The sequence below is a fragment of the Bos grunniens genome, chromosome 1 (assembly GCF_055505025.1).
Source record: "Bos grunniens cultivar Pamir isolate PY7600 chromosome 1, Bosgru_T2T1.0, whole genome shotgun sequence".
Lineage (NCBI taxonomy): Eukaryota > Metazoa > Chordata > Mammalia > Artiodactyla > Bovidae > Bos > Bos grunniens.
This window is the reverse complement of record NC_141165.1, coordinates 73,278,433-73,301,950: the sequence shown is the minus strand read 5'-3', so window position 1 is coordinate 73,301,950 and position 23,518 is coordinate 73,278,433. Positions and strand designations below refer to the sequence as shown.

General features: G+C 40.2%; 1 protein-coding gene and 1 long non-coding RNA gene across 5 annotated transcripts in view; both read left to right on the top strand.

Moving 5' to 3' along the window:
• The window catches only part of MCCC1 (methylcrotonyl-CoA carboxylase subunit 1), a 58,628-nt gene extending 45,214 nt beyond the window's left edge, over positions 1-13,414 (top strand). For all 3 annotated transcript variants that reach the window (XM_086395979.1, XM_086395969.1, XM_086395967.1), the window contains 5 exons: positions 3,701-3,750; positions 6,698-6,835; positions 10,468-10,575; positions 12,491-12,562; positions 13,055-13,414. In XM_086395979.1, coding sequence (XP_086252105.1) covers positions 3,701-3,750; positions 6,698-6,835; positions 10,468-10,575; positions 12,491-12,562; positions 13,055-13,183 — 497 coding nt within the window. In that variant the 3' untranslated portion in view covers positions 13,184-13,414. The remainder of the gene's footprint in view (positions 1-3,700; positions 3,751-6,697; positions 6,836-10,467; positions 10,576-12,490; positions 12,563-13,054) is intronic.
• Positions 13,415-16,141: 2,727 nt separating this feature from the next.
• On the top strand, positions 16,142-18,958 carry LOC147379613 (uncharacterized). Of its 2 annotated transcripts, none has more exons than XR_015162325.1 (3): positions 16,142-16,220; positions 18,179-18,260; positions 18,823-18,958. It is a non-coding gene; the product is annotated as an uncharacterized LOC147379613 (long non-coding RNA). The 2 variants fall into 2 exon arrangements; XR_015162322.1 differs by lacking the exon at positions 18,823-18,958 and adding an exon at positions 18,542-18,679.
• The last annotated feature ends 4,560 nt before the right edge of the window (positions 18,959-23,518 follow it).

Genomic DNA, 23,518 nt, shown 5'->3' with positions numbered 1-23,518 from the left:
GAGGCACGTGTGGAGAATATGAATGGTGCAGTTTCCCATTTGTTTGTAACGCAGGGCTATATAGAAGGATGGTGGGCAACAGGACTGGGAGTTTGGTGCCTTCCATACCAAGCCAAGTACTTTGAGTTTTGGGGGGCCATGCTGGGCCGCATCAGCTGGAATGGTTGAGACAGGAAGCAGGAAATTTAGGGAGGCCCTCTTAAGTCAGCCAGGCCAGAAGCCATGGGCCTGAACCAGAGTAGAGTGATGGGAATGGACAGGAAGAAATGTAGAGCACAGGTCTTCAGGGGCAAGAACTTGGCAGCTTTGTGGTGGCTATTGGAGGTGAAAAGCAAAGGATGGAGGATAAGGCCAGAATGACAAGTTATAAACCTGGATGATGAGAAAAACAGTGTCAGTCATGGAGTTGACAGGTCAGGAGGGAAGGCAGGTGGAAGGGGAGATGATTTGTTGGCCCCATTAGGTTTATTTTAAGATGCCAGTGGAGGATCCTGCTGGGAATGACTAACCAGAGTTTTGGAGCAGGAAGGTCAGGCTGGAAACAGACTTGAGCTAGGAGCCTCAGAGTGCTGGTTAATGTGTCAGGTGTAGGTGAAATGACTTTGGTCTGCATGCTCTTCCACAAAATTTCCATCTCCTAGGGTAGTCTTTACGGTGAAGTTGATGGGGTCGCTAGGAGTTCGACACGACTAAGCGACTTCACTTTCACTTTTCACTGTCATGCATTGGAGAAGGAAAGGGCAACCCACTCCAGTGTTCTTGCCTGGAGAATCCCAGGGACGGGGGAACCTGGTGGGCTGCCTTCTCTGGGGTTGCACAGAGTCGGACACGACTGAAGCGACTTAGCAGCAGCAGCAGCAGCGTAGTCTTTAACCTATTCTCTAGTCACATAATGATATAAGTATATTTTGCATTATATTTGTATAGTCTGATACAGTTTATAAAGTGCTTTCACATTCATTTAATCATTTACATTTTCATACCCAGTTAATGGGTCAGAATGGATCAGAAAAGCAGGATTTGATTTTATTTTATTTTTAATTTATTTATTTTAATTGGAGGCTAACTACTTTATAGTATTATAGTGATTTTTGCCATACATTGACATGAATCAGCCATGGGTGTACATGTGTTCCCCATCCTGAACCCCCCTCCCACCTCCATCCCCATCCCATCCCTCAGGGTCATCCCAGTGCACCAGCCCTGAGCACCCTGTCTCATGCATTGAACCTGGACTGGCGATCTGTTTCACAATATGATAATATACATGTTTCAATGCTATTCTCTCAGATCATCCCACTGTCGCCTTCTCCCATAGAGTCCAAAAGACTGTTCAATACATCTGTGTCTCTTTTGCTGTCTTGCATATAGGATTATCTTTACCATCTCTCTAAATTCCATATATATGCGTTAGTATACTGTATTGGTGTTTTTCTTTCTGGCTTACTTCACTCTGTATAATAGGCTCCAGTTTCATCCACCTCATTAGAACTGATTCAAATGTATTCTTTTTAATGGATGAGTAATATTCCATTCTGTATAGGTACCACAGGTTTCTTATCCGTTTGTCTGCTGATGGACATCTAGGTTGCTTCCATGTCCTGGCTATTATAAACAGTGCTGCGATGAACATTGGGGTACACGTGTCTCTTTCAGTTCTGGTTTCCTTGGTGTGTATGCCCAGCAGTGGGATTGCTGGGTCATATGGCAGTTCTATTTCCAGTTTTTTAAGGAATTTCCACACTGTTCTCCATAGTGGCTGTACTAGTTTGCATTCCCACCAACAGTGTGAGAGGGTTCCCTTTTCTTCACACCCTCTCCAGCATTTATTGTTTGTAGACTTTTGGATAGCAGCCATTCCAACTGGCGTGAGATGGTACCTCATTGTGGTTTTGATTTGCATTTCTCTGATAATGAGTGATGTTGAGCATCTTTTCATGTGTTTGTTAGCCATCTGTATATCTTCTTTGGAGAAATGTCTATTTAGTTCTTTGGCCCATTTTTTGATTGAGTCATTTATTTTTCTGGAATTGAGCTTCCGGAGTTACTTGTATATTTTTGAGATTAATTCTTTGTCAGTTGTTTTGTTTGCTATTATTTTCTCCCATTCTGAAGGCTGTCTTTTCACTTTGCTTATGGTTTCCTTTGTTGTGCAAAAGCTTTTAAGTTTAATTAGGTCTCGTTTATTTTTGCTTTTATTTCTGTTACTCTGAGAGGTGGGTTATAGAGGATCCTGCTGTGGTTTATGTCAGAGTGTGTTTTGCCTATGTTTTCCTCTAGGAGTTTTATAATTTCTGGTCTTACGTTTAGATCTTTAATCCCTTTTGAGTTTATTTTTGTGTATGGTGTTAGAAAGTGTTCTAGTTTCATTTTTTTACAAGTGGCTGACCAGTTTTCCCAGCACCACTTGTTAAAGAGATTGTCTTTTCTCCATTGTATATTCTTGCCTCCTTTGTCAAAGGTAAGGTGTCCATAGGTGCATGGATTTATCTCTGGGCTTTCTATTTTGTTCTACTGATCTATATTTCTGTTTTTGTACCAGTACCATACTGTCTTGATGACTGTAGCTTTGTAGTAGAGCCTAAAGTCAGGCAGGTTGATTCCTCCAGTTCCATTCTTCTTTCTCAAGATTGCTTTGGCAATTTGAGGTTTTTTGTATTTCCATACAAATTGTGAAATTATTTGTTCTAGTTCTGTGAAAAATACTGTTGGTAGCTTGAGAGGGATTGCATTGAATCTATAGATTGCTTTAGGTAGTATACTCATTTTCCAATCCATGAACATGGTTTATTTCTCCATCTATTTGTGTCCTCTTTGATTTCTTTCATCAGTGTTTTATAGTTTTCTATATATAGGTCTTTTGTTTCTTTAGGTAGATATATTCCTAAGTATTTTATTCTTTTCATTGCAATGGTGAATGGAATTGTTTCCTTAATTTCTCCTTCTGTTTTCTCAGTGTTAGTGTATAGGAATGCAAGGGATTTCTCTGTGTTAATTTTATATCCTGCAACTTTATTATATTTATTGATTAGCTCTAGTAATTTTCTGGTGGTATCTTTAGGGTTTTCTATGTAGAGGATCATGTCATCTGCGAACAGTGAGAGTTTTACTTCTTCTTTTCCAGTCTGGATTCCTGTTATTTCTTTTTCTGCTCTGATTGCTGTGGCCAAAACTTCCAAAACTATGTTGAATAGTTAGTGGTGAGAGTGGGTACCCTTGCCTTGTTCTGACTTTAGGGGAAATGTTTTCAATTTTTCACCATTGAGGATAATGTTTGCTGTGGGTTTATCATATATAGCTTTTAAGAAAAGCAGGAGTTTAAATGTCTTAGGCTCACAGAGATGATCATACCATGGATGGCAGATTTGGGCCTTAAGCCAGAACTTCTCTTTCCCAATTAATTACGTTTTCTACTATGACACTACAGCCTTTCTTGTTGAGGGGGAAATATCCGAAATATCCTATAACTGTAAAAGAGTTAGAACTTCAGTTTTAAACAAGAAAAGTCTGAAATTCACCTTTATTGAAACCTGTCTGATTTTTTAATTTTTTAAAATTTTATTGTCAGGGAGTTAAAAGATGTTGATATCCCTAAAAACTAGTTTTCCTTAGGTTGAAAGTGAGGTTTTCAGAACCTCAGTTACTGAATAAACTGTATGTCTTCTAACTGTTCTTTAATTTCCCCACTTTTTCCATAAAGATGTAGCCATAGCTGTAACATATAACCGTGATGGATCATATAGCATGCAGGTAAGCCTCCTTGGTTTTGTTCTACAGCTCAGAGCTGAATCTGATTTCTCTCATACTGAGTAGAGCATGTTTTCACTCTCTACTTTATTTGAAGCCATTGATTATCATGACTATAGTTAGGAGAATGTCATAAGCTTTTATTTCAGACCAATTTGGAAAAATTACTCCCTATATAGTTTCTGATTATTTACTCAGTTTGGCTGTAATTTCCTTAAGAATAAAAACTTGGTTAAAAAAATAATGATAATAATATTTGATATAAGACATCTAAAAAGCCCCTTAATTATGTGAATGTATTTATATCTAAAGCAGCAGTTCTCAAATGTTTGGTTTCAAGACCTCTGTAAAACACTCTTAAAAGTTATTGAGATTCCCCAAAGAGTTTTTGTTTGTATTAGTTACATCTATTAATATTTACCGTTTAGAAAATTATACCGAGAAAAAAATGTGTTATTGTTTTAATGTTTGTTTTTAAAATGTACATAATATGTGATTTGTCATTTTAACCATTTTTAAGCATACAATTTCATGGCATTAAATCATTCACATTGTTGTGCAACCATCACCACCATCCATCTGCAGAACTGTTCTCCTGCAGAACTGAAATTCTGTCCCAATTAAAAGGGTCCACTCCCCCTCCTCCACCCACCCTTCCTGGGCCCTGGCAATCACCATTCTACTTTGTCTCTGCACATTGAACTGCTCTAGGTACCTCGTATGAGTGGAATCATTCAGCGCTTACTCCTTTGTAACTAGCTAATTTCACGTAGCGTGTCTTTGAGGCCCTTCCATTGTTGTAGTATCCATCCAAATTCCCTTCCTTTTTAAGGCTGAATAATATTCCATTGTATGTATGTACTACACTTTATTTATCCAATCTAAATACATAGATGAGTAGTGGACACTTGGGTCGCCTCCATCTTTTGCCTATTGTAAATAATGCTTCTGTGAACATCTGTATACAAGTATCTCTTCGAGACCCTGTTTTCAATTCTTTTAGGCATGTACCCAAATAAGTAGAATTCCTGTATCATATGGTAATTCTCTTTTTAATTTTGGGGGGAACTACCATACTCTTCCATAGTGTCCATACCATTCTACATTCCCATTGGCAGTGCACAAAAAAATCCAATTTCTCTACATCCCTCCTTGCCAACACTTATATTCTAGCTACTTTGTTTTGTTGTTGTTGTTGTTTTTATTAAAAACAAAAAACCCCTAAGGTATGGAAGTAGTATCTTACTATGGTTTTGATTTGTATTTCCATAATGACTAATGATATTAAGCATCTTTTCATTGCTAATTGCCTGCTTATCTTCTTTAGAGAAATATCTATTCAAGTTATTTGCCTTTCTAAAAAAATCTGGCTGGGTTTTTGTTGTTGAGTTGCAGGATAAACTGAGAAAAGATTATCACCAAGCACACATTCCATTAGCCATCAGAGTAATATCATTATCATGTGTCCTAGAATCTCTAGAAAATTCCACTATATACTTGTAAGAGAATGAGAGTAGAAAAAAGACAATATTATGTTATTAAGAAATTGTTTGACTTTGTGGAACTCCTTAAGGGGCTTGGGGGACCCCAAGGGATCCACAGGTCATACTTTGAGGCTCTTTAGTCAAAATTTTTGTGATAGACCTCAGTTTTAAAAAATCCATTACATTGGCAAAATAAAATGCCAAAGGATTAAAAAACAATGTGAGAACTCAACCAAATTCCTATAGTGAGTATAAAATTCAGAAAATAGAATAAATCATTTTTCCTATGAGCTAAGAGATTTCAAATCCAACAAAATGAATTTATCAATGATGCTCTTTAGATTCCCCAACACTTTGAGACACATTGATTTCCTTTCTCTGTGATTCAGACAAATGATGGGAAATCAACTTAAGCATATGGGTTGCAATTAATATTGGTAACCTCTGGTTTAGGGACCCCTTCTTATCCCTTGGTAAATGGTAAAGTAAATTGCAGGTTTGTTCTGGTCTGCTCATGGAACTACCTTCACAAATTTAGAATGAGCTTCTATACGTCTTTAAACAAAACTGTTCCCAATCTAACCTTTATATCCTGAGAATTCCACAGACGTTCAAATGGCTGTCTTAGTAGGTTACAAAGCAGAGTGAAATGTCATATTTAACTTAGGATAGATGAGAACCATGTATAAATACTGCAGTGTGACCTATTTCACTTTAACCTATATAATATATTTGAAAAGAATAGCCACAGGACTCTGACTCTTAACAGGGGAATTGAAAAATAAAGAAGATTTAAATGAATTTTATGTGTATAGGGGAAATTTTTTCTTGTGTATATAAATGAGAAAACATCCTTTAGAACAGCATGATTTCATGTCCTTTTGTCAGCTACTTTGAAAAGATTAAGTGTGAAATCTGTTCTTTGGTACTCTGTCTCTCAGAGTAAGAAAACTGTGCTCAATCTCCACCTAACTTATCTTCTTAAATCATAACTGAAAACCCATAAATTCAATCTCCATGTTGGTGAGATAAAAGAAATCAATCTAATTATGAGATTCTGGCGTTATTCATCACTAACTTTTGCACAGTAAAACTCAATTTACTTTGGATACTCAGAAATGAGTATTAACATATAATATACTCAACTGAATTTTAATAATTTTTCTTACTTTGATTTGTATTTCTATCTCACTTTCTTATTATTATTCTTAAAGGAACTTTTATCCGTAGCATTATGGTGCTACTGTAGATATGTTACATAACTATTTTTTTTTCCTTTTAATTATCTTACTGCTGTTTCTTTCTAGACTATTTTGTTTATGAATCTTAGGAAATTTCCTGCATGATTTAAAAAAATGTTTTTACCTGTTTCCTTTTGAAACTATTAACAGTAAAGAATTGATTTTGATTTTAATTCTGTAAGGTTGTTCATTTACTTTAAGGATCTTAATTTTTTGTTTTTTCAGATTGAAGATAAAACTTTCCATGTCCTTGGTGATCTTTGCAGTGAGGGAGACTGCACTTATCTGAAATCTTCTGTTAATGGAGTTGCTAGTAAAATTAAGCTAATTATCCTGAAAAACACTATTTACCTATTTTCCATGGTAATGTCTTTTTAGTGTTTTATAATAACACTATTGGAGTTTGGGAGAAAATTGCTTGACCAGAAGTATTCCACTGAGAAATTAGAAAGATCCTGTTTTGGAACTTCCCTGGCAGTCCAGTGGTTAAGACTCTGTGCTTCCAATGCAGGGGGCATGGTTTTAATCTCTAGTCAGAGATCCTGCATGCCACACAGTGCCCTCAGAGGGATGAGGGCGAGCAGCACACCCTGTTTCCTTCTCTCACTGCTGTGACTTTGTGTCTATCCCCCTTTCAGTCTGAATCTTTGTCACGTTTCTACCTCTCTATTTCTCCATTCACCACATCTGTTCTCACAGATTCTCACTGACAGACACATATCCATTTCTTCCTTTAATTCTCAAATACTCTAAACACTTCCCCCAACCACTGTCCTCCTGGCACTGGGAATTGTGGAGACTTGGGAGGAGGTGACCATTGTGGGAGGAGTCTATGGACCAGATATTCCTTACAGGGGAGGTGCGTGTGGGTTAGTGGTGGTCTCTTGGCAGTTGAAGGATGGTTGAGGTAGGCTTGGCATGGATATGATTAGGAGCTTGTTAGGAGACCTTAGCGTTCTGTGTGGGCGAAGAAAGGAAGTGGATTATCAAATTTCCTGTGACCTCTTCAGAGCCTTCTCACACTTGAGAACCATCTTCCAGACCAGAGTACTTTGTGATGAGATGCCTTCAGTATTCCAGTAATTAAACTGTATATTTGGAGTCAAGGATGATCTCCTTTTGCCAGGCATTGCTTCCATAGTCTATGTGCTATAACAGTATAATGGCAGAGGCAGTAGAATGGATTGGTGAAGAGCATGAGTTCTGGTTCGTGACATTGTACAGGAGGCAGTGATCAAGAATATCCCCAAGAAAAAGAAATGCAAAAAGGCAAAATGGTTGTCTGAGGAGGACTTACAAATAGCTATGAAAAGAAGAGAAGCAAAAAGCAAAGGAGAAAAGGAAAGATATACCCATTTGAATGCAGAGTTCCAAAGAATAGCAAGCAGAGATAAGAAAGCCTTCATCAGTGATCAATGCAAAGAAATAGAGGAAAACGATAGAATGGGAAAGACTAGAGATCTCTTCAAGAACATTAGAGATACCAAGGGAACATTTCATGCAAAGATGGGCACAATAAAGGACAGAAATGGTCTGGGCCTCACAGAAGCAGAAAATATTAAGAGGAGGTGGCAAGAATACACAGAAAAACTATACAAAAAGATCTTCACAACTCAGATAATCATGATGGTGTGATCACTCACCTAGAGCCAGACATCCAGGAATGTGAAGTCAAATGGGCCTTAGGAAGCATCACTACGAACAAAGCTAGTGGAGGTGATGGAATTCCAGTTGAGCTGTTTCAAATCCTAAAAGATGATGCTGTGAAAGTGCCACACTCAATATGTCAGCAAATTTGGAAAACTCAGCAGTGGCCACAGGACTGGAAAAGGTCAGTTTTCATTCCAATCCCAAACAGAGGTAATGCCAAAGAATGCTCAAACTACCACACAATTGCACTCATCTCACACGCTAGCAAAGTGATGCTCAAAATTCTCCAAGCCAGGCTTCAACAGTACGTGATCTGTGAACTTCCAGATGTTCAAGCTGGATTTGGAAAAGGCAGAGGAATCCCAGAGATCAAATTGCCAACATCCGCTGGATCATCAAAAAAGCAAGAGAGTTCAAAAAAAACATCTACTTCTGCTTTATTGACTACGCCAAAGCCTTTGACTGTGTGTATCACAACAAACTGTGGAAATTTTTAGAGAGATGGGAATACCAGATCACCTGACCTGCCTCCTGAGAAACCTGTATACAAGTCAGGAAGCAACAGTTAGAACTGGACATGGAACAACAGACTGGTTCCAAATAGGAAAAGGAGTACATCAAGGCTGTGTATTGTCACCCTGCTTATTTAACTTCTATGCAGAGTACATCATGAAAAATGCCAGGCTGGATGAAGCACAAGCTGGAATCAAGATTGCCAAGAGAAATATCAATAACCTCAGATATGCAGATGACACCACCCTTATGGCAGAAAGCAAAGAAGAACTAAAGAGCCTCTTGATGAAAGTGAAAGAGGAGAGTGAAAAAGTTGGCTTAAAATTCAACATTCAGAAAACTAAGATCATGGCATCTGGTCCCATCACTTCAAGGCAAATAGATGGGAAAACAGTGGAAACAGTGACAGACTTTATTTTTTGAGCTCCAAAATCACTGCAGATGGTGTCTGTAGCCATGAAATTAAAAGATGCTTGCTCCTTGGAAGAAAAGTTATGACCAACCTAGACAGCATAGAAAAAGCAGAGACATTACTTTGCCAACAAATATCCATCTAGTCAAAGGTATGATTTTTCCAATAGTCTTGTATGGATGTGAGAGTTGGGACTGTAAAGAAAGCTGAGTGCTGAAGAATTGATGCTTTTGAACTGTGGTGTTGGAGAAGACTCTTGAGAGTCCCCTGGGCTGCAAGGAGATCCAACCAGTCCATCCTAAAGGAAATCAGTCCTGAATATTCATGGGAAGGACTGATGCTGAAGCTGAAGCTGCAATACTTTGGCCACCTGATGCGAAGCGGTGACTCATTTGAATAAGAGCCTGATGCTGGTAAAGATTGAAGGCAGAGAAGAAGGGGACAACAGAGGATGAGATGGTTGGATGGAATCACTGACTCATTGGACATCAGTTTGAGTAAACTCCTGAAGTTGGTGATGGACAGGGAGGCCTGGCATGCTGCAGTCCATGGGGTTGCAAAGAGTCGGACACGACTGAGTGACTGAACTGAACTGAACTGATGAGTTCTGATGTGTGAAGCTGTTTGCTTTCAAATCCTGGCCCTACCGGCATCTGCTTGACCTTGAGCAAGTTAAACTCTCTAGGTTTTAGTTCTCCTATTTATAAACAGGAATAAGTAACAATACCCACCTCATAACGTTATTGAGACCATCAAGGACATTTTATATATTTCTTAAGAAGAGTTCCTGGCTTAGACTAAGGAACTGAGAGTGGAGATGCTACTAAAATGGCTTGTAGACAGTGGCTGTCTTTTACCAACAGTTAGGTACTTAATTCTTTTAATCCCCTCTGTGGTATGTATGCCATTACTTCTTTATAGTAGAAATCAAGACTGAAAGGGGTTTAGTAATTTGCTCAGACGCTCAGTTGGTAAAGAATCCACCTGCAATGCAGGAGATCCTGGTTCAATTCATGGGTCAGGAAGATCTGCTGGAGAAGGGATAGGCTACCTGCTCCAGTATTCTTGGGCTTCCCTTGTGGCTCAGCTGGTAAAGAATCCGCCTGCAATGTGGGAGACCTAGGTTTGATCCCTGGCTTGGGAAGATCCCCTGGAGAAGGGAAAGGGTACCCACTCCAGTTTCTGGCCTGGAGAATTCCTTGGAGGGTCGCAAAGAGTTGGACATGACTGACCGACTTTCACAAAGCTAGTTAGAATCCTGGTATTAAATAAGACTCATATTTAACAAATAGCTTGAAAATAATCATCACCTCAGGCCTATTCATAAAACTACAGTGATAATATCTTAATTTCATTTCTAATTTATGTTATAAATATACATCCTATATATATATCCTATAAATATCATTTCTACTTATAGGATGGAAGTATTCAGATTGGCATTCCGGTTCCCCGATACTTGTCTTCAGCAAGCTCAGGAGAAACCCAAGGGGGTGCTGTAGCTCCTATGACTGGAACTGTTGAAAAGGTATTGACATGAATGTATGTAGAATGATGTCCAGTAAGTCCCAATAAATGTCTTTGTTGAACTTTGTTTCATATATCCTTCTCCCCCTCTCTAAATCTTGTTCATTGGAAAGCATCCATTTCAAGAAAACAAGAAGATCTATCAAAGATTCAAGTTCTATATTACAGTCTTCAGTGAATCATAAATTTACCTAATTTATGATAAGGACTTTTCTTTGAAGTGAGAATTCCATCAAAGTAGTTGACTAAAATGGAACATTCACCAAGCATTATCCCAAATTTGAAAGGTATTGGTGAAGAACAACGTGTCTGGTGTTGAATGCAGTATATATTCAGATATGAGATCCATACTGGTGATGACTTCTAGTGGTGGTAGACCAGTGGTCTCCTTTTATTTACTTGCGTACAATAGAGTGCCCTCAACTGCATTTAAGTCATAAAAATCCTTGGTACCAACAAATAGAAGAAGAAAACAACTACTTAAATAGTGTGAATGATTTCACCCACCACTCGTGTGTGGAAATGTTTGCCCCAGAAGGGCAGTGGGCTGGGGAACTTGCACTTGCCTTTCACTCATTCAGTCTCAGTTCCCAACAGGCCCCTCGTCATATGGGCATCCCTGCACAGGTTTACAATTGAAGATGCACTTTTCCCCTCATAACTGGCCTAAACCCAGATTGTTGATTTCATCGAACGCCACTAAACTATCACTCAACATTGGGTGATCGAGGGGCTTTGAGACGTGTTTCTCATTTTTCACAATTTGGCCTGAACGCATTGACTTCAGAACCTAATTCTACTGTGTGATGTTTCTAAAAACTACTTAAAACCATGTTAACCGAGAAGTAGTAAAACCATATGGCATATATGATTTAATTTATACTTGAAAAAAGGAAAATAGAGATTTTTTTCTGGGTTGCCAACCAGTTTAATTCTTTTAACAACCTAAAAACTAGAAAGCCAGGCAAGACCCTGCACTCTGCCTGTCGTGAAGACATTTAAGTGTAGTACAGGCATACCGTAGAGATACTACAGTATCTCTACTTGTGAGGTTCTCTACCACCAAGTACAGTACAGCAAGTCACATGAATTTCTTGGTTTCCCGGTGCATATAAAAGTTATGATTACACTGTAGTCTGTCAAGTGTGCAATAGCATCATGTCTGGAAAAAAAACAACATACATACCATAATTAAAAAATACTTAGATGTATGCATAGCTGAATCACTTTGCTATACACCTGAAACTAACACAACGTTGTAAATCAACTATATGCCAATATAAAATAAAATTTTTAAAAAATCTTTATTGCTGAGAAATGCTAACCATCATCACTGCTCTCAGTGAGTTATAATCTTTTTACTGGTGGAGGAATACTGAAATATTGCAAGAATTACCAAAATGTGGCACTGAGGCACAAAGTGAGCAAATGCTGTTGGGAAAATGGCACCCAGAGACGTGCTTGATGAAGTTGCCACAAACCTTCAATCTCTTAAAAAAAGGAAAAAAAAAAAGGCATTATGTGCAAAGCACAATAAAGCGACGTGGGCCTATAGTCCTTCCCTGTTGGTGATATGTCTTGTCTGTCTGTTCATGAGAAAACAAAAAGACTTGAAATATGTAGAATGTATTCACTGATTCAAGGAAAACTAGATGGGGCGGGGGTGGTGAAGGTGGGGAACTAAGGAGTGACCCCACTATGACAGTGCCTGCAATGCCAGGCGGACCTGTGGGTCTCTGACTGGGGCCAGTGTGTTTGTCTTTGGCAGACAAGACAAGCACATACTTCTCTGTACGTTTGTACCAACTCTGCGCACCACAGATCAGGTGTATAATTTGCCCAGTTGTCAGATCGCATGTAGACCATCACAAGGGACCTCTCTTTTTAGATATTAACCTGTCGCTCTGAATCTCTAGGTGTTTGTGAAAGCTGGAGACAGAGTAAAAGCTGGAGACTCTCTGATGGTTATGATTGCCATGAAAATGGAAGTAAGTGAAATCATGGGTTCACTTGCCAAGTAAATTTTGGGAGCTGTCGGTCCCAATTTTTCTTTTGTCTTATTTTGTAAGTTAAGACCATTTGAAATATCAGGGGGAAAAAAATCCTTCCCTAGTCCGGTTGAATTGGGGTTTCCTGTAGGGGAGCCCAAGGATCAGTAGTTTTTAAAAGCTTCCCAGCTGAGAGTCTACTGTGAAGCTTGGGCTGAGAATTACTAGCTAATCCAGAGCTTCCCAATTATTGACCTTGAATGGTTTACAGGTGTATCAAGGTAATGACGCCTCTCAACCCCCAAGTGCACCATAAACATGTTTTGATTTTCTCAGTGTGCTGCGATGTGAGAAAGGTCAGGAAGCACTGATACATGACAAAACATCAAAGCAGCTGACTTCATTTCTCACTCTTCCTGTGTCTTGACTTGGTGTGTGCTCAACCCTCGTTAGTATCACAGCCATTGTCTGCCATGCCTTGTGTCTCTACAGCATACCATAAAGGCGCCAAAGGATGGCACAATCAAGAAGGTATTCTACAAAGAAGGTTCTCAGGCCAACAGACACGCTCCTTTAGTCGAGTTTGAGGAGGAAGACTCTGACGAAAGGGAAGCAGATTAAACTCCATCAAATAAACAGCCAGTTAAGCAACATGTTCAATACAGTATCCACACCAAAAAGAGAAAGTGCCTTCCTGCTTTTCTCGGGATCTGACGACTAGCACTTTTACTAAATGATTGTATGATTCTGCTTAAAACCCTTTCATGTTTAAAAATCATGTACTTGGGTCACAAATACAATAAACTCTCTCAAAATATTTCATACTAATAAAATTAAAGTATACTTTTTAAATTGGGAGACAGTATGGTTTCTTTCTGCCTCAAATATTATACCATGCATTGTTTTTAGGCAGGTGGGCAGCAACTTGATCAAAAGAGAACTGAGAGAGAAAAGGTCACTTAACTAAATGAGTTATCTCCCAGGCACAGTCATGACAAAAATGAACATTAACATATTTCAGAGACAGATGCCATAGCACTAAACTCAACCTAAGAGTTTTTGCCAAAGAGTAACTTCTTAGGCAGTTTAAAGGCTTGGATGTTATTTGTTTCTTGTTTTTGTGATTGGAAAGTTTCTATCCAGACCGCCTTTGTCTTTATTGTACTTGCTAAGCTTGTACAAATGTATATCCACACACTTAAGCTTTTGTGTATATGTATTTTATGCACATATATATAATATCTAAATTGTATGCTAGAATATAATTTTTCTAGAAACATACTTTCAAGCCTCTTCATTTTCAGGTATCTACTGAAGTGTTAAATATTTGTTGAATTGAGTTCTAGCTGCACACATGAGACTGCATTCAATGTTGTAGAGACTGCAATGAAATTTTAAAATATGGTCTTTGTACTCTAAGATGCTGATGACTTAATTGGGAAAATAAGACATAATCATGTGAAACGTTATGTGGAAAACAATCAAATCCAAAATTAAGTAATTCCATTGTCAAGAGAGTGGTGAGAAATGTACTAGATACTGACTTTGGAAATGCTGAGTTCCCAAGGACATCTGATCACACAGCAGTTAGAACATCCATTTTTCCAACAAGGCAGCAAGAAACTCAACACACTAAGATGTGGGTCTGGGTGAAGGCTGATGGCTTATGATGTGCAGAATACAGGTCTTCAGGAGTTGGGGGAAGAGACTTCAGTGGGCAGGTGTGCACAGGGTAGGTTTCTTTAAGGAAGGAGAACCCAAGGGCAGTAGCAGGAGTGCATGGAAATTATACACTAGAAAGGAAGGAGCAGAGCCTACACTGTTGAAAATGAGCAAGTTGGGTTCTATATTCGGGAGCAAATCTGCCCAACTGGAGAGGGAAGTGCTTGGATGGGTGAGTAGGGACAATAAGAGAGAAAGTATGAAATTTAGTTTGGGACCAGAAGGTAACTGGCATGGAATGGCAGGTTTAGATTTTATCTTGCAAGTTGTAGTTACACTGAATTATTTTTCAGCAGGGAAAATTTTATCTGGCTTATTAGAGTCTGTTTAAAAAAAAAAACTTTGATATTATTTCATAAGGGTGAACATTTGTATACCTTATGACCTAACATCCCAGTTCAGAAATGTACAAACACACTTGTGCACCAAGAATGTTGATAGCCACGTTACCCGTAATAGCAAAGCTTTGGAAAGGATCCGAGTTGGTTGGCAGGAGAAGGAATAAATCACTGTGGTATGGCACACAGTGGAATACTATGTAACAGCAAAATAAACAAGAGCATCAGCATGGATGAAATTCGAATTCATAATAGTGAAATAGCATGTACCAGGAGATAGACACATGGTACTATCTTTACAGACTTGCAAAATCAACTAGATTCGTGTATATATATATATATATATAATAAAGCTATTTTTTTATTAAGGTATGGCTGGTTGATAATGTGTTAGTTTCAGGTATACAGCAAAGTGGTTCAGTTTGATATCTATTATTTTCAGATTCTTTTCCGTTATAGGTTATTACAGATTATTGAATATAGTTCCCTGTACTATACAGTAAGTCCTTGTTGCTTATCTATTTTATGTATAGTAGTTTATATCTGTTAATCCCATGCTCCTAGTTTACCTCTCCCCCACCATTTCCCCTTTAATAAAACATTCTTTAAAAAGTAGAATTAAAAATTAAAGACAGTGATCAGCTCCAGGTAATTAAGCAAGGGGTTGACATGTATGAAGTATGTTCAGGTAGACGCAGGTTACGGTTTAGTGTTCTCGTTGTACAGCTGGATGTTTGGTGATCATATACATTACATATTCAAATAATATTTTAGAAAATTTATTCTGGCAGTAATTTGCAAGTTGGATGGAAGAGGAAAGGACTAGAGGCTGGAAAACCAGTTAGGAAGAGGTGCTTACAGATAGATAGTCATGAGGAAGTAAAGGAAGAGACCATCAAAACCAGGGCTTTTTTTGGTGATGGCACAGAGCTCTCAGCAATGAAAGCGTCGAGTCCTAATCATTGGAGCACCAGGGACTATCCTAAACCAGTGCTTTTAACTATACTTTTAGCAACACAGCCTTTTCCCTTGTGTAAACAAAACTTCCTCTTTTGACCGGAGGGAAGAGCGAAGGTGCCTTGGTAGCAATTTGGGGTTGCTGTATGACCCCCTTCATACCCTTCAGGAGCACAAGATAAAGTTATTCTCTATTTCATGGTGGAGGAGCTCTGTGGATCACAAGTAATGATGTGTAGAGAAGGAATTGGAAGCCAGCTACCCCAGTTATCCATATATTGGGGACTTTCTTTGAGATCATCGCTGTGGTGCTGTGTGAGTGGTTCCTTTGCACATAACTACATCTATTTCTTCTAAAACACTTAGGGCATTTGGTGTATACCTGGGCCTCTGAAAGCAAAGATGGTAAGAAATGGTTTTTGCCCTTGCCTCAATTAACGGGAAACAAGATCCAGCTGTATCCAGTAATGTACTGTAATTGATGGTGAGTGGTATAATATGCTTGGGCACCAGGTGCCCTCAGCGGGGAGGGTCAAGCGACTGGAGTAATAAATTCTGCTTTGGGTCAGGACGCTGAGGGAGCAGCAGTGACATTTGAACCAGCCTTTGGAGGAAAGCCATTTGCCAGACGCAGAAAGAAGGTAAGCCCAGGCCATTGCAGGCAAAGGAACTAGCAGGGCTAATAATAACAGCGAGGTGTGAAAGTGCGCACTGCTTGGGGCTCAGAGAGATCCAGCGGGGGCTGGGCCGTGGGGGGCGTGGCCGAGCGGGGCTGCCCGTCTGGGACGGGCTTTATTCTGAACGCAGTTGGGAGCCCTGGAGATTTTCAAACAGACAGGTTTTTCAGAGTTATTTCTGGCCACAGTCTGGAATATAGATTGGAAAGTGGAAAGAGGCTGGAGACAGTGAGTCCGAAAGAGGCACCAAATATGGAAGCCTGGCCAGGGGGTCCATGTTCATGTCTTCTTGACTTCAAAGTAGTTCTTTTTTGGATAAGATCCATTTATAGGCATGGATCAAAACCTGAGCCATATTGTTAGTTGGAAGAAAGCTTGTTTGCTACCTTATCTTTGACGATAACATTCTGGATGCAGTGTGTTTTAGGACTATAATAACCAAGAAAACAAAATTTCAGAGCCCTGATGGTTGCCTTTTAACCATTGAGGAAGACACATAGTGTTGTAGACAAAACAGCTTTGGAGTTACAGTTCCTGCATTCAGGTCCTAGCCTGACCACTTACTGTAGTGTCTTGGGCATGTCCTTCACCTTCTCGGAGCTCTGCCTTTGAATGAGGGTAGTAGCACTACCTCCCAGAGTTGTGAAGATTAAATGAGAAAATATAGAGGCTGACTATAGCACTGTGCTTGAAACATCATTTATACTCACCTGGCAGTTATTAGTAATTTCTAACTTCAGTTACTGCGTAAGAGCAATTAAGAAACTGCACTAAATTAAGCCCAGCTGATTATTCTTGCCAGCAAAATTCCCAGGACCTGTGGTGGGGGAAAAAAATCCTGCCTGGTCATGCATCACTCTATCCCCTCTCTCCACTCCCTCAGCCCTAGCCCGCTCCAGGGTCAGCCAGGCACCTGTCGACCTCAGGCAGACTGGTGCTGTCAGGGGAAGCCTCCATCAGCCCCTCCCTCTACAACAGTCAGCTGCCAGGCTGGCATGTCCCAGAGCCTGTCTGCCTGCTAACGGGACAACAGTGCTTCCAGAAGCAGCTTGCCTCTTGCGCAAAGGCTGGGCCTGGACCTGCTCCACCATCCACATCAGTTGTCACTCATGTTTGTGGCTGGTACTTGGAGGGGAAATCTTGGTATCTGGATAAAGCCTGTTTGAGTGGGCATTACCATTCCACTGGTCAGCATTGTAGAGAGGGCTCTTACTTAATTCAACTCTTTTTCCCCCACTATCACTGGCTTCTCTTCTCTTGCACAAGTACCATTTTTGACTCCCCAGTGGTTCCCTTAGGAATATTGGGTGTTGGAATGTGCAACTATGTTCTGCCTACACATAGAACTTCTGCTGTTGCCGTTAAAATATTTACCGTGTTGATAGTAATACTTTACATTTCTGTTGCACCTTTCATCAGAGGATCTCAAAAAGCACTCCTAGATATTCACACTAAGCTTCAAAATACCCAGGAAAAGGAAAATGTGATTTAAACTGCATGGTGAGACTGGAGGAGATGGCTGTCCCCAAGTGCTTTGCTCCAAGCCCAGAGTAGGGAGTCTTGGGTCATTAGTCCCTTTCTGCTAATGACACCCTGCTCCCTGAGGGCTGGCCCCAGGGAGCTGCAGCCTTGGGGTTAGTAGTCTAACTACTAATTCAGAGTCTGGGTAGACTCAGAGTCTGAGTCTCAGAGTATAAGTTAGACTGTACTCAGTATAGGGCATCCCAGGAGGCCCTGCTCACAACTCTCAAAGTCTCTGGCTGGGTGGGAGCTGTCTTGCCTATCCACCCCCACACCCTGTGAGTAACCCTGGAGACACTATTTCTTCTGCGAGTGCCTTGACCGTTAGCAGATATCATAGCCCTGATACCGATGATTACCCTGTCAGCCTGACATTTGTCTCCCCATCTGCTGGATCCCAGGAAGCAGAATGCCTTGGTGCCTCTGATTCGGACTCAGTCTCCTGCACTGCGTTGCCTTCCCTGAAGCCTCCAACCACAGCCTGTATGTAACTTCCTCCCTCCCAAGATGGCTAACATTCTCTGTTCTTACCACTGCTGGTTAGCATTTTCCTAAACCCTTTGATTACATTTGAAATAACTCTCATTCCACATACACCACTCCCACCACCAGAAAATAATTTTCAAAATCACTAACAACAATAAAGGTAACCTGGGATGTCTCTGTCTTCCCAGTTGTTTTTATTCCTTTTTCATTACCTCCTATATCATAAAAGCCATATGGTTTTCTCCATTACTGAAAGCAGCCTTCGTGTTAATTTTCAGGCAGACTGGCACCTGCCTGTTTGTTCCTGTTACATATTTGGCCACACACAGAGCTTCCTTTTTTGATGTCTCCATCTAAACAGACTTCTCATCCACAGTTGCCCTCGACCTTCCCTGCTCCTCTCGCAGAACTGACCCCTGCTGAGGTCATTCCATGCTATCGTATATTTAAGATAAGCCACACATGTTTAGTTCCTCAGCCATGTAAATATTATTAGTCTGTTCTCAAATAAATATTTAATTTTGGAATGTCTACTTTTGCTTTATTGACTATGACAAAGCCTTTGACTGTGTGGATCACAACAAACTGTGGAAAAATCTATATGCGGGTCAAGAAGCAACAGTTAGAACTGGACATGGAACAACAGACTGGTTCCAAATCGGAAAAGGAGTACATCAAGGCTGTGTATTGTCACCCTGCCTATTTAACTTATATGCAGAGTACATCATGAGAAATGCCAGGCTGGATGAAGCACAAGCTGGAATCAAGACTGCCAGGAGAAATATCAATAACCTCAGATGGGCAGATGACACCACCCTTATGGCAGAAAGCAAAGAAGAACTAAAGAGCCTCTTGATGAAAGTGAAAGAGGAGAGTGAAAAAGTTGGCTTAAAATTCAACATTCAGAAAACGAAGATCATGGCATCTGGTCCAAATAGATGGGGAGACAATGGAAACAGTGACGGACTTTATTTAGGGGGCTTCAAAATCACTGCAGATGGTGACCTCAGCCATGAAATTAAAAGACGCTTGCTTCTTGGAAGAAAAGTTATGACCAACCTAGACAGCATAGAAAAAGCAGAGACATTACTTTGCCAACAAAGGTCTGTCTAGTCAAAGCTATGGCTTTTCCAGGAGTCATGTATGGATGTGAGAGTTGGACTATAAAGAAAGCTGAGTGCCAAAGAATTGATGCTTTTGAACTGTGGTGTTGGAGAAGACTCTTGAGAGTTCCTTGGACTGCAAGGAGATCCAACCAGTCCATCCTAAAGGAAATCAGTCCAGAATATTCATGGGAAGGACTGATACTAAAGCTGAAACTCCAATACTTTGACCACCTGATGTGAAGAACTGACTCATTTGAAAAGACCCTGATGCTGGGAAAGATTGGAGGTGGGAGAAGGGGACAACAGAGGATGAGATGGTTGGATGGCATCACTGACTTGATGGACATAAGTTTGAGTAGGCTTCAGGAGTCAGTGATGGACAGGGAGGCCTGGTGTGCTGCAGTCTATGGGATTGCAAAGAGTCGGACATGACTGAACGACTGAACTGAACTGGATATATTCCCATGCTTCAAAATCCAAAAATATATATAAAAATATATACAGTGAAAATCTCCTTCCCTCCCACACAGCCGCATCACCTCTGGCAGTAGTAACCACTACTTTTTTCTTTTTTGGCTGCACTACTCGCCTTGTGGGGTCAAACCCATGCCCTGGGTAGTGAAAGAGTAGATCCTAACCAGTAGACCACCAGGAAATTCCCTAGTTAACCACTATTGTTTGTTGTGTATCCTTTATTACCTGAAAACTGAGTTCACCTCCAAAGATACAACCAAGCCAAACACTGGGAGGAGGAAGGACTTATTACTTTCAGCAAGTAAGGAGAACACAGGGATCTCTCCCAAAGCAGTGTCCCAAACAACAAAATTGGGGAAAATTGTGTTTTTTTTTTTTGGATGTGGACCATTTTTAAAGTCTTTGCTGAATTTGTTACCATATCACTTCAGTTTTATGTTTTGGTTTTTTTGGCTGTGAGCCATGTGGGATCTTAGTTCCCTGACCAGGGCTGGAACCTGCAACCCCTGCATTAGAAGGTAAAGTGTTAACCACTGGAGCTCCAGGGAAGTCCCTGGGGAATTTTTAAGCTAACAGTGTTCTACATAGGCATGAAGGGGCTTTTGTGGTATATGCATATTCACGAAGGGGCTGGAGCGGGGGGAATTCAGCGTAGAACTGGAGCAAAGATTGACAGGCCAAGCTTTAGTTAATTGAAGTCATGAGGGTCAGAAAAGGTCAATATCATCATTCCCTAGATTCCAACTAGTCTGGGATCACCTGGGTGGGGACCAGAGTTCCTGCAAACAACTCAAAGATATGTATCAGATTGTTAGGTACACTCCCTTGAGGAGCACTCTACTGACTACTGTTTCTTGACTGCTTTCCCTTTGTTCCTCTCTTCTACAGTAAAAGTCAAGTTCTGCACTTAGCTTTTTTATTTAGTAATGTGTGTTAGAGAGCCTTCCTTAACAAAATATAGGGAGTTTCCTTATTTTGTTTTACAGCTGCATGGCATTCCATTTGTTCCACCCAATGGATATAATTTATTCAGCTAGACACTTATTGGTGGGCATCTAGGTTGTTTTCAGCATTTTAGTATTATTAAGAAATGCTGCAGTGAATAATGTGACAATATCTTTTTTTCCCATACTCAATTATATCTGTTAGGATAAATTCCCTGAAGTGAATTGCTGGGTCAAAGACTAATAATGAAGTATTGAAAAATTAAGTTAAAAACACCAAATAGTTGAAGGTATTTTTACTGTGCCCACAGTAACAACTCACATTTATGAAGCCCATTTTAGGATGTACTGACATTTCATCACCAAGAGGTATCACCACGATTTTGTTGTTGTTCAGTCACTCAGTCATGTCCAACTCTTTGCAACCCCATGGACTGCAGCATGCCAGGCTTCCCTATCCTTCACCATCTCCTGGAGCTTGCTCAAACTCATGTTCGATGAGTTGGTGATACCAACCAACCATCTCATCCTCTGTCATCCCCTTCTTCTCCTGCCTTCAATCTTTCCCAGCATCAGGGTCTTTTCTGATGAGTTGACTCTTTGATCAGGTGGCCAAAGCATTGGAGTTTCGGCTTCAGCATCAGTCCTTCCAATGAATATTCAGGGTTGGTTTCCTTTAGAATTGACTGGTTTTATCTCCTTGCAACCCAAGGGACTCTCAAAAGTCTTCTCCAACACCACAGTTCAAAAGCATCAATTTTTTGGTGCTCAATCTTCTTTATGGTCCAACTCTCACATCACCATTATTATCCTCATAAAAATTTGAAGGGACTGAGATAATGAGAAACTTCGACACAATCATATTTTCAATAGTTGTTGGGACCAAAACTGAAACCAAGACTTTTCATTCCAAAATTCTGTGCTAACTATATAATGCTATTTCCTGGGGGAGTGGGGTGGGGTAACAGTTTTATTCATCAAGAATTTACATTCCTCTTATTACCACACCAAACTGGGATCTGCTCACCAATTTGCAGTAAAGTTAATCTACTGACACTGGGTTGCAGTGAAGGAAAGCTCAGCATTTATTGTAAAGGTGCCAATATAAAGCTCCCTAAAGGGTTTCCTCCTCCTGAGAAATCTATATGAAGGTCAAGAAGCAACAGTTAGAACTGGACATGGAACAACAGACTAGTTCCAAATCGGAAAAGGAGTACATCAAGGCTGTGTATTGTCACCCTGCCTATTTAACTTATATGCAGAGTACATCATGAGAAATGCCAGGCTGGATGAAGCACAAGCTGGAATCAAGACTGCCAGGAGAAATATCAATAACCTCAGATAGGCAGATGACACCACCCTTATGGCAGAAAGCAAAGAAGAACTAAAGAGCCTCTTGATGAAAGTGAAAGAGGAGAGTGAAAAAGTTGGCTTAAAATTCAACATTCAGAAAACTAAGATCATGGCATCTGGTCCCTTCACTTCAAGGCAAATAGATGGGGAGACAATGGAAACAGTGACAGACTGTTATTTTTGGGGCTCCAAAATCACTGCAGATGGTGACTATAACCATGAAATTAAAAGATGCTTGCTTCTTGGAAGAAAAGTTATGACCAACCTAGACAGCATAGAAAAAGCAGAGACATTACTTTGCCAACAAAGGTCCGTCTAGTCAAAGCTTTGGTTTTTCCAGTAGTCATGTATGGATGTGAGAGTTGGACTATAAAGAAAGCTGAGTGCCAAAGAATTGATGCTTTTGAACTGTAGTGTTGGAGAAGACTCTTGAGAGTCCCTTGGACTGCAAGGAAATCCAACCAGTCCATCCTAAAGGAAATCAGGCCAGAATATTCATGGAAAGGACTGATACTGAAACTGAAACTCCAATACTTTGGCCACCTGATGTGAAGAACTGACTCGTTGGAAAAGCCCCTGATACTGGGAAAGGTTGAAGGGGGAGGAGAACGGGACGACAGAGGATGAGATGGTTGGATGGCATCACCAACCCGATGGACATGAGTTTGAGTAAATTCTGGGAGTTGGTGATGGACAAGGAGGCCTGGCCTGCTGCAGTCCATGGGGTCACAAAGAGTCAGACATGACTGAGCAACTGAACTGACTTTCACATCTGTAAAATAACTCAGGAAATGTGCCTCATACACTATTATCTAGGTACTCCAGAGAGGAGCTAAAGCAGAGAATATGGGAGGGGGTCTTTCCCCCAAAGTACCCATAGGGTCTTGCTCAGTTACACTCTTACCTATTTTCTGAAAACCTTTCCTCCTTGGCTGAATATCTTTTCATGCTTTCAGATCTCCACCCAGAGAACTTAATGGTACCAGGGCCCTCATGTTTGCTTGACCAGAGGATCCCAGTCATACAACTGGCCAGATGCCTTTAAAAACTCAGTGTAACTTAAGGTGGAATTGGAACTTTGGAAATAGATTCAGAATGGGGGTTAACATTAAAATATCCTCCAAACAAACCGATCCTCTGATGGCCTCATTTCTAGAATAAGATTATCCACTTGAAGCCTTAATAGAAATACCATGTTTCAACATTGACAAAGAATTTGTTAATTTCCCACTTGAAAACTGTGGGATTGGACAGTAGATGGAGGCAATGAGTTCCTCAATTCTCAGAGATTTATAATACTTGAAAGGACTTGGAAACATCTGATGTTTGGGAAAAAAATGTGGGTAGATTCAGTAACAGTTAAGGTCTTCTAAGCAGA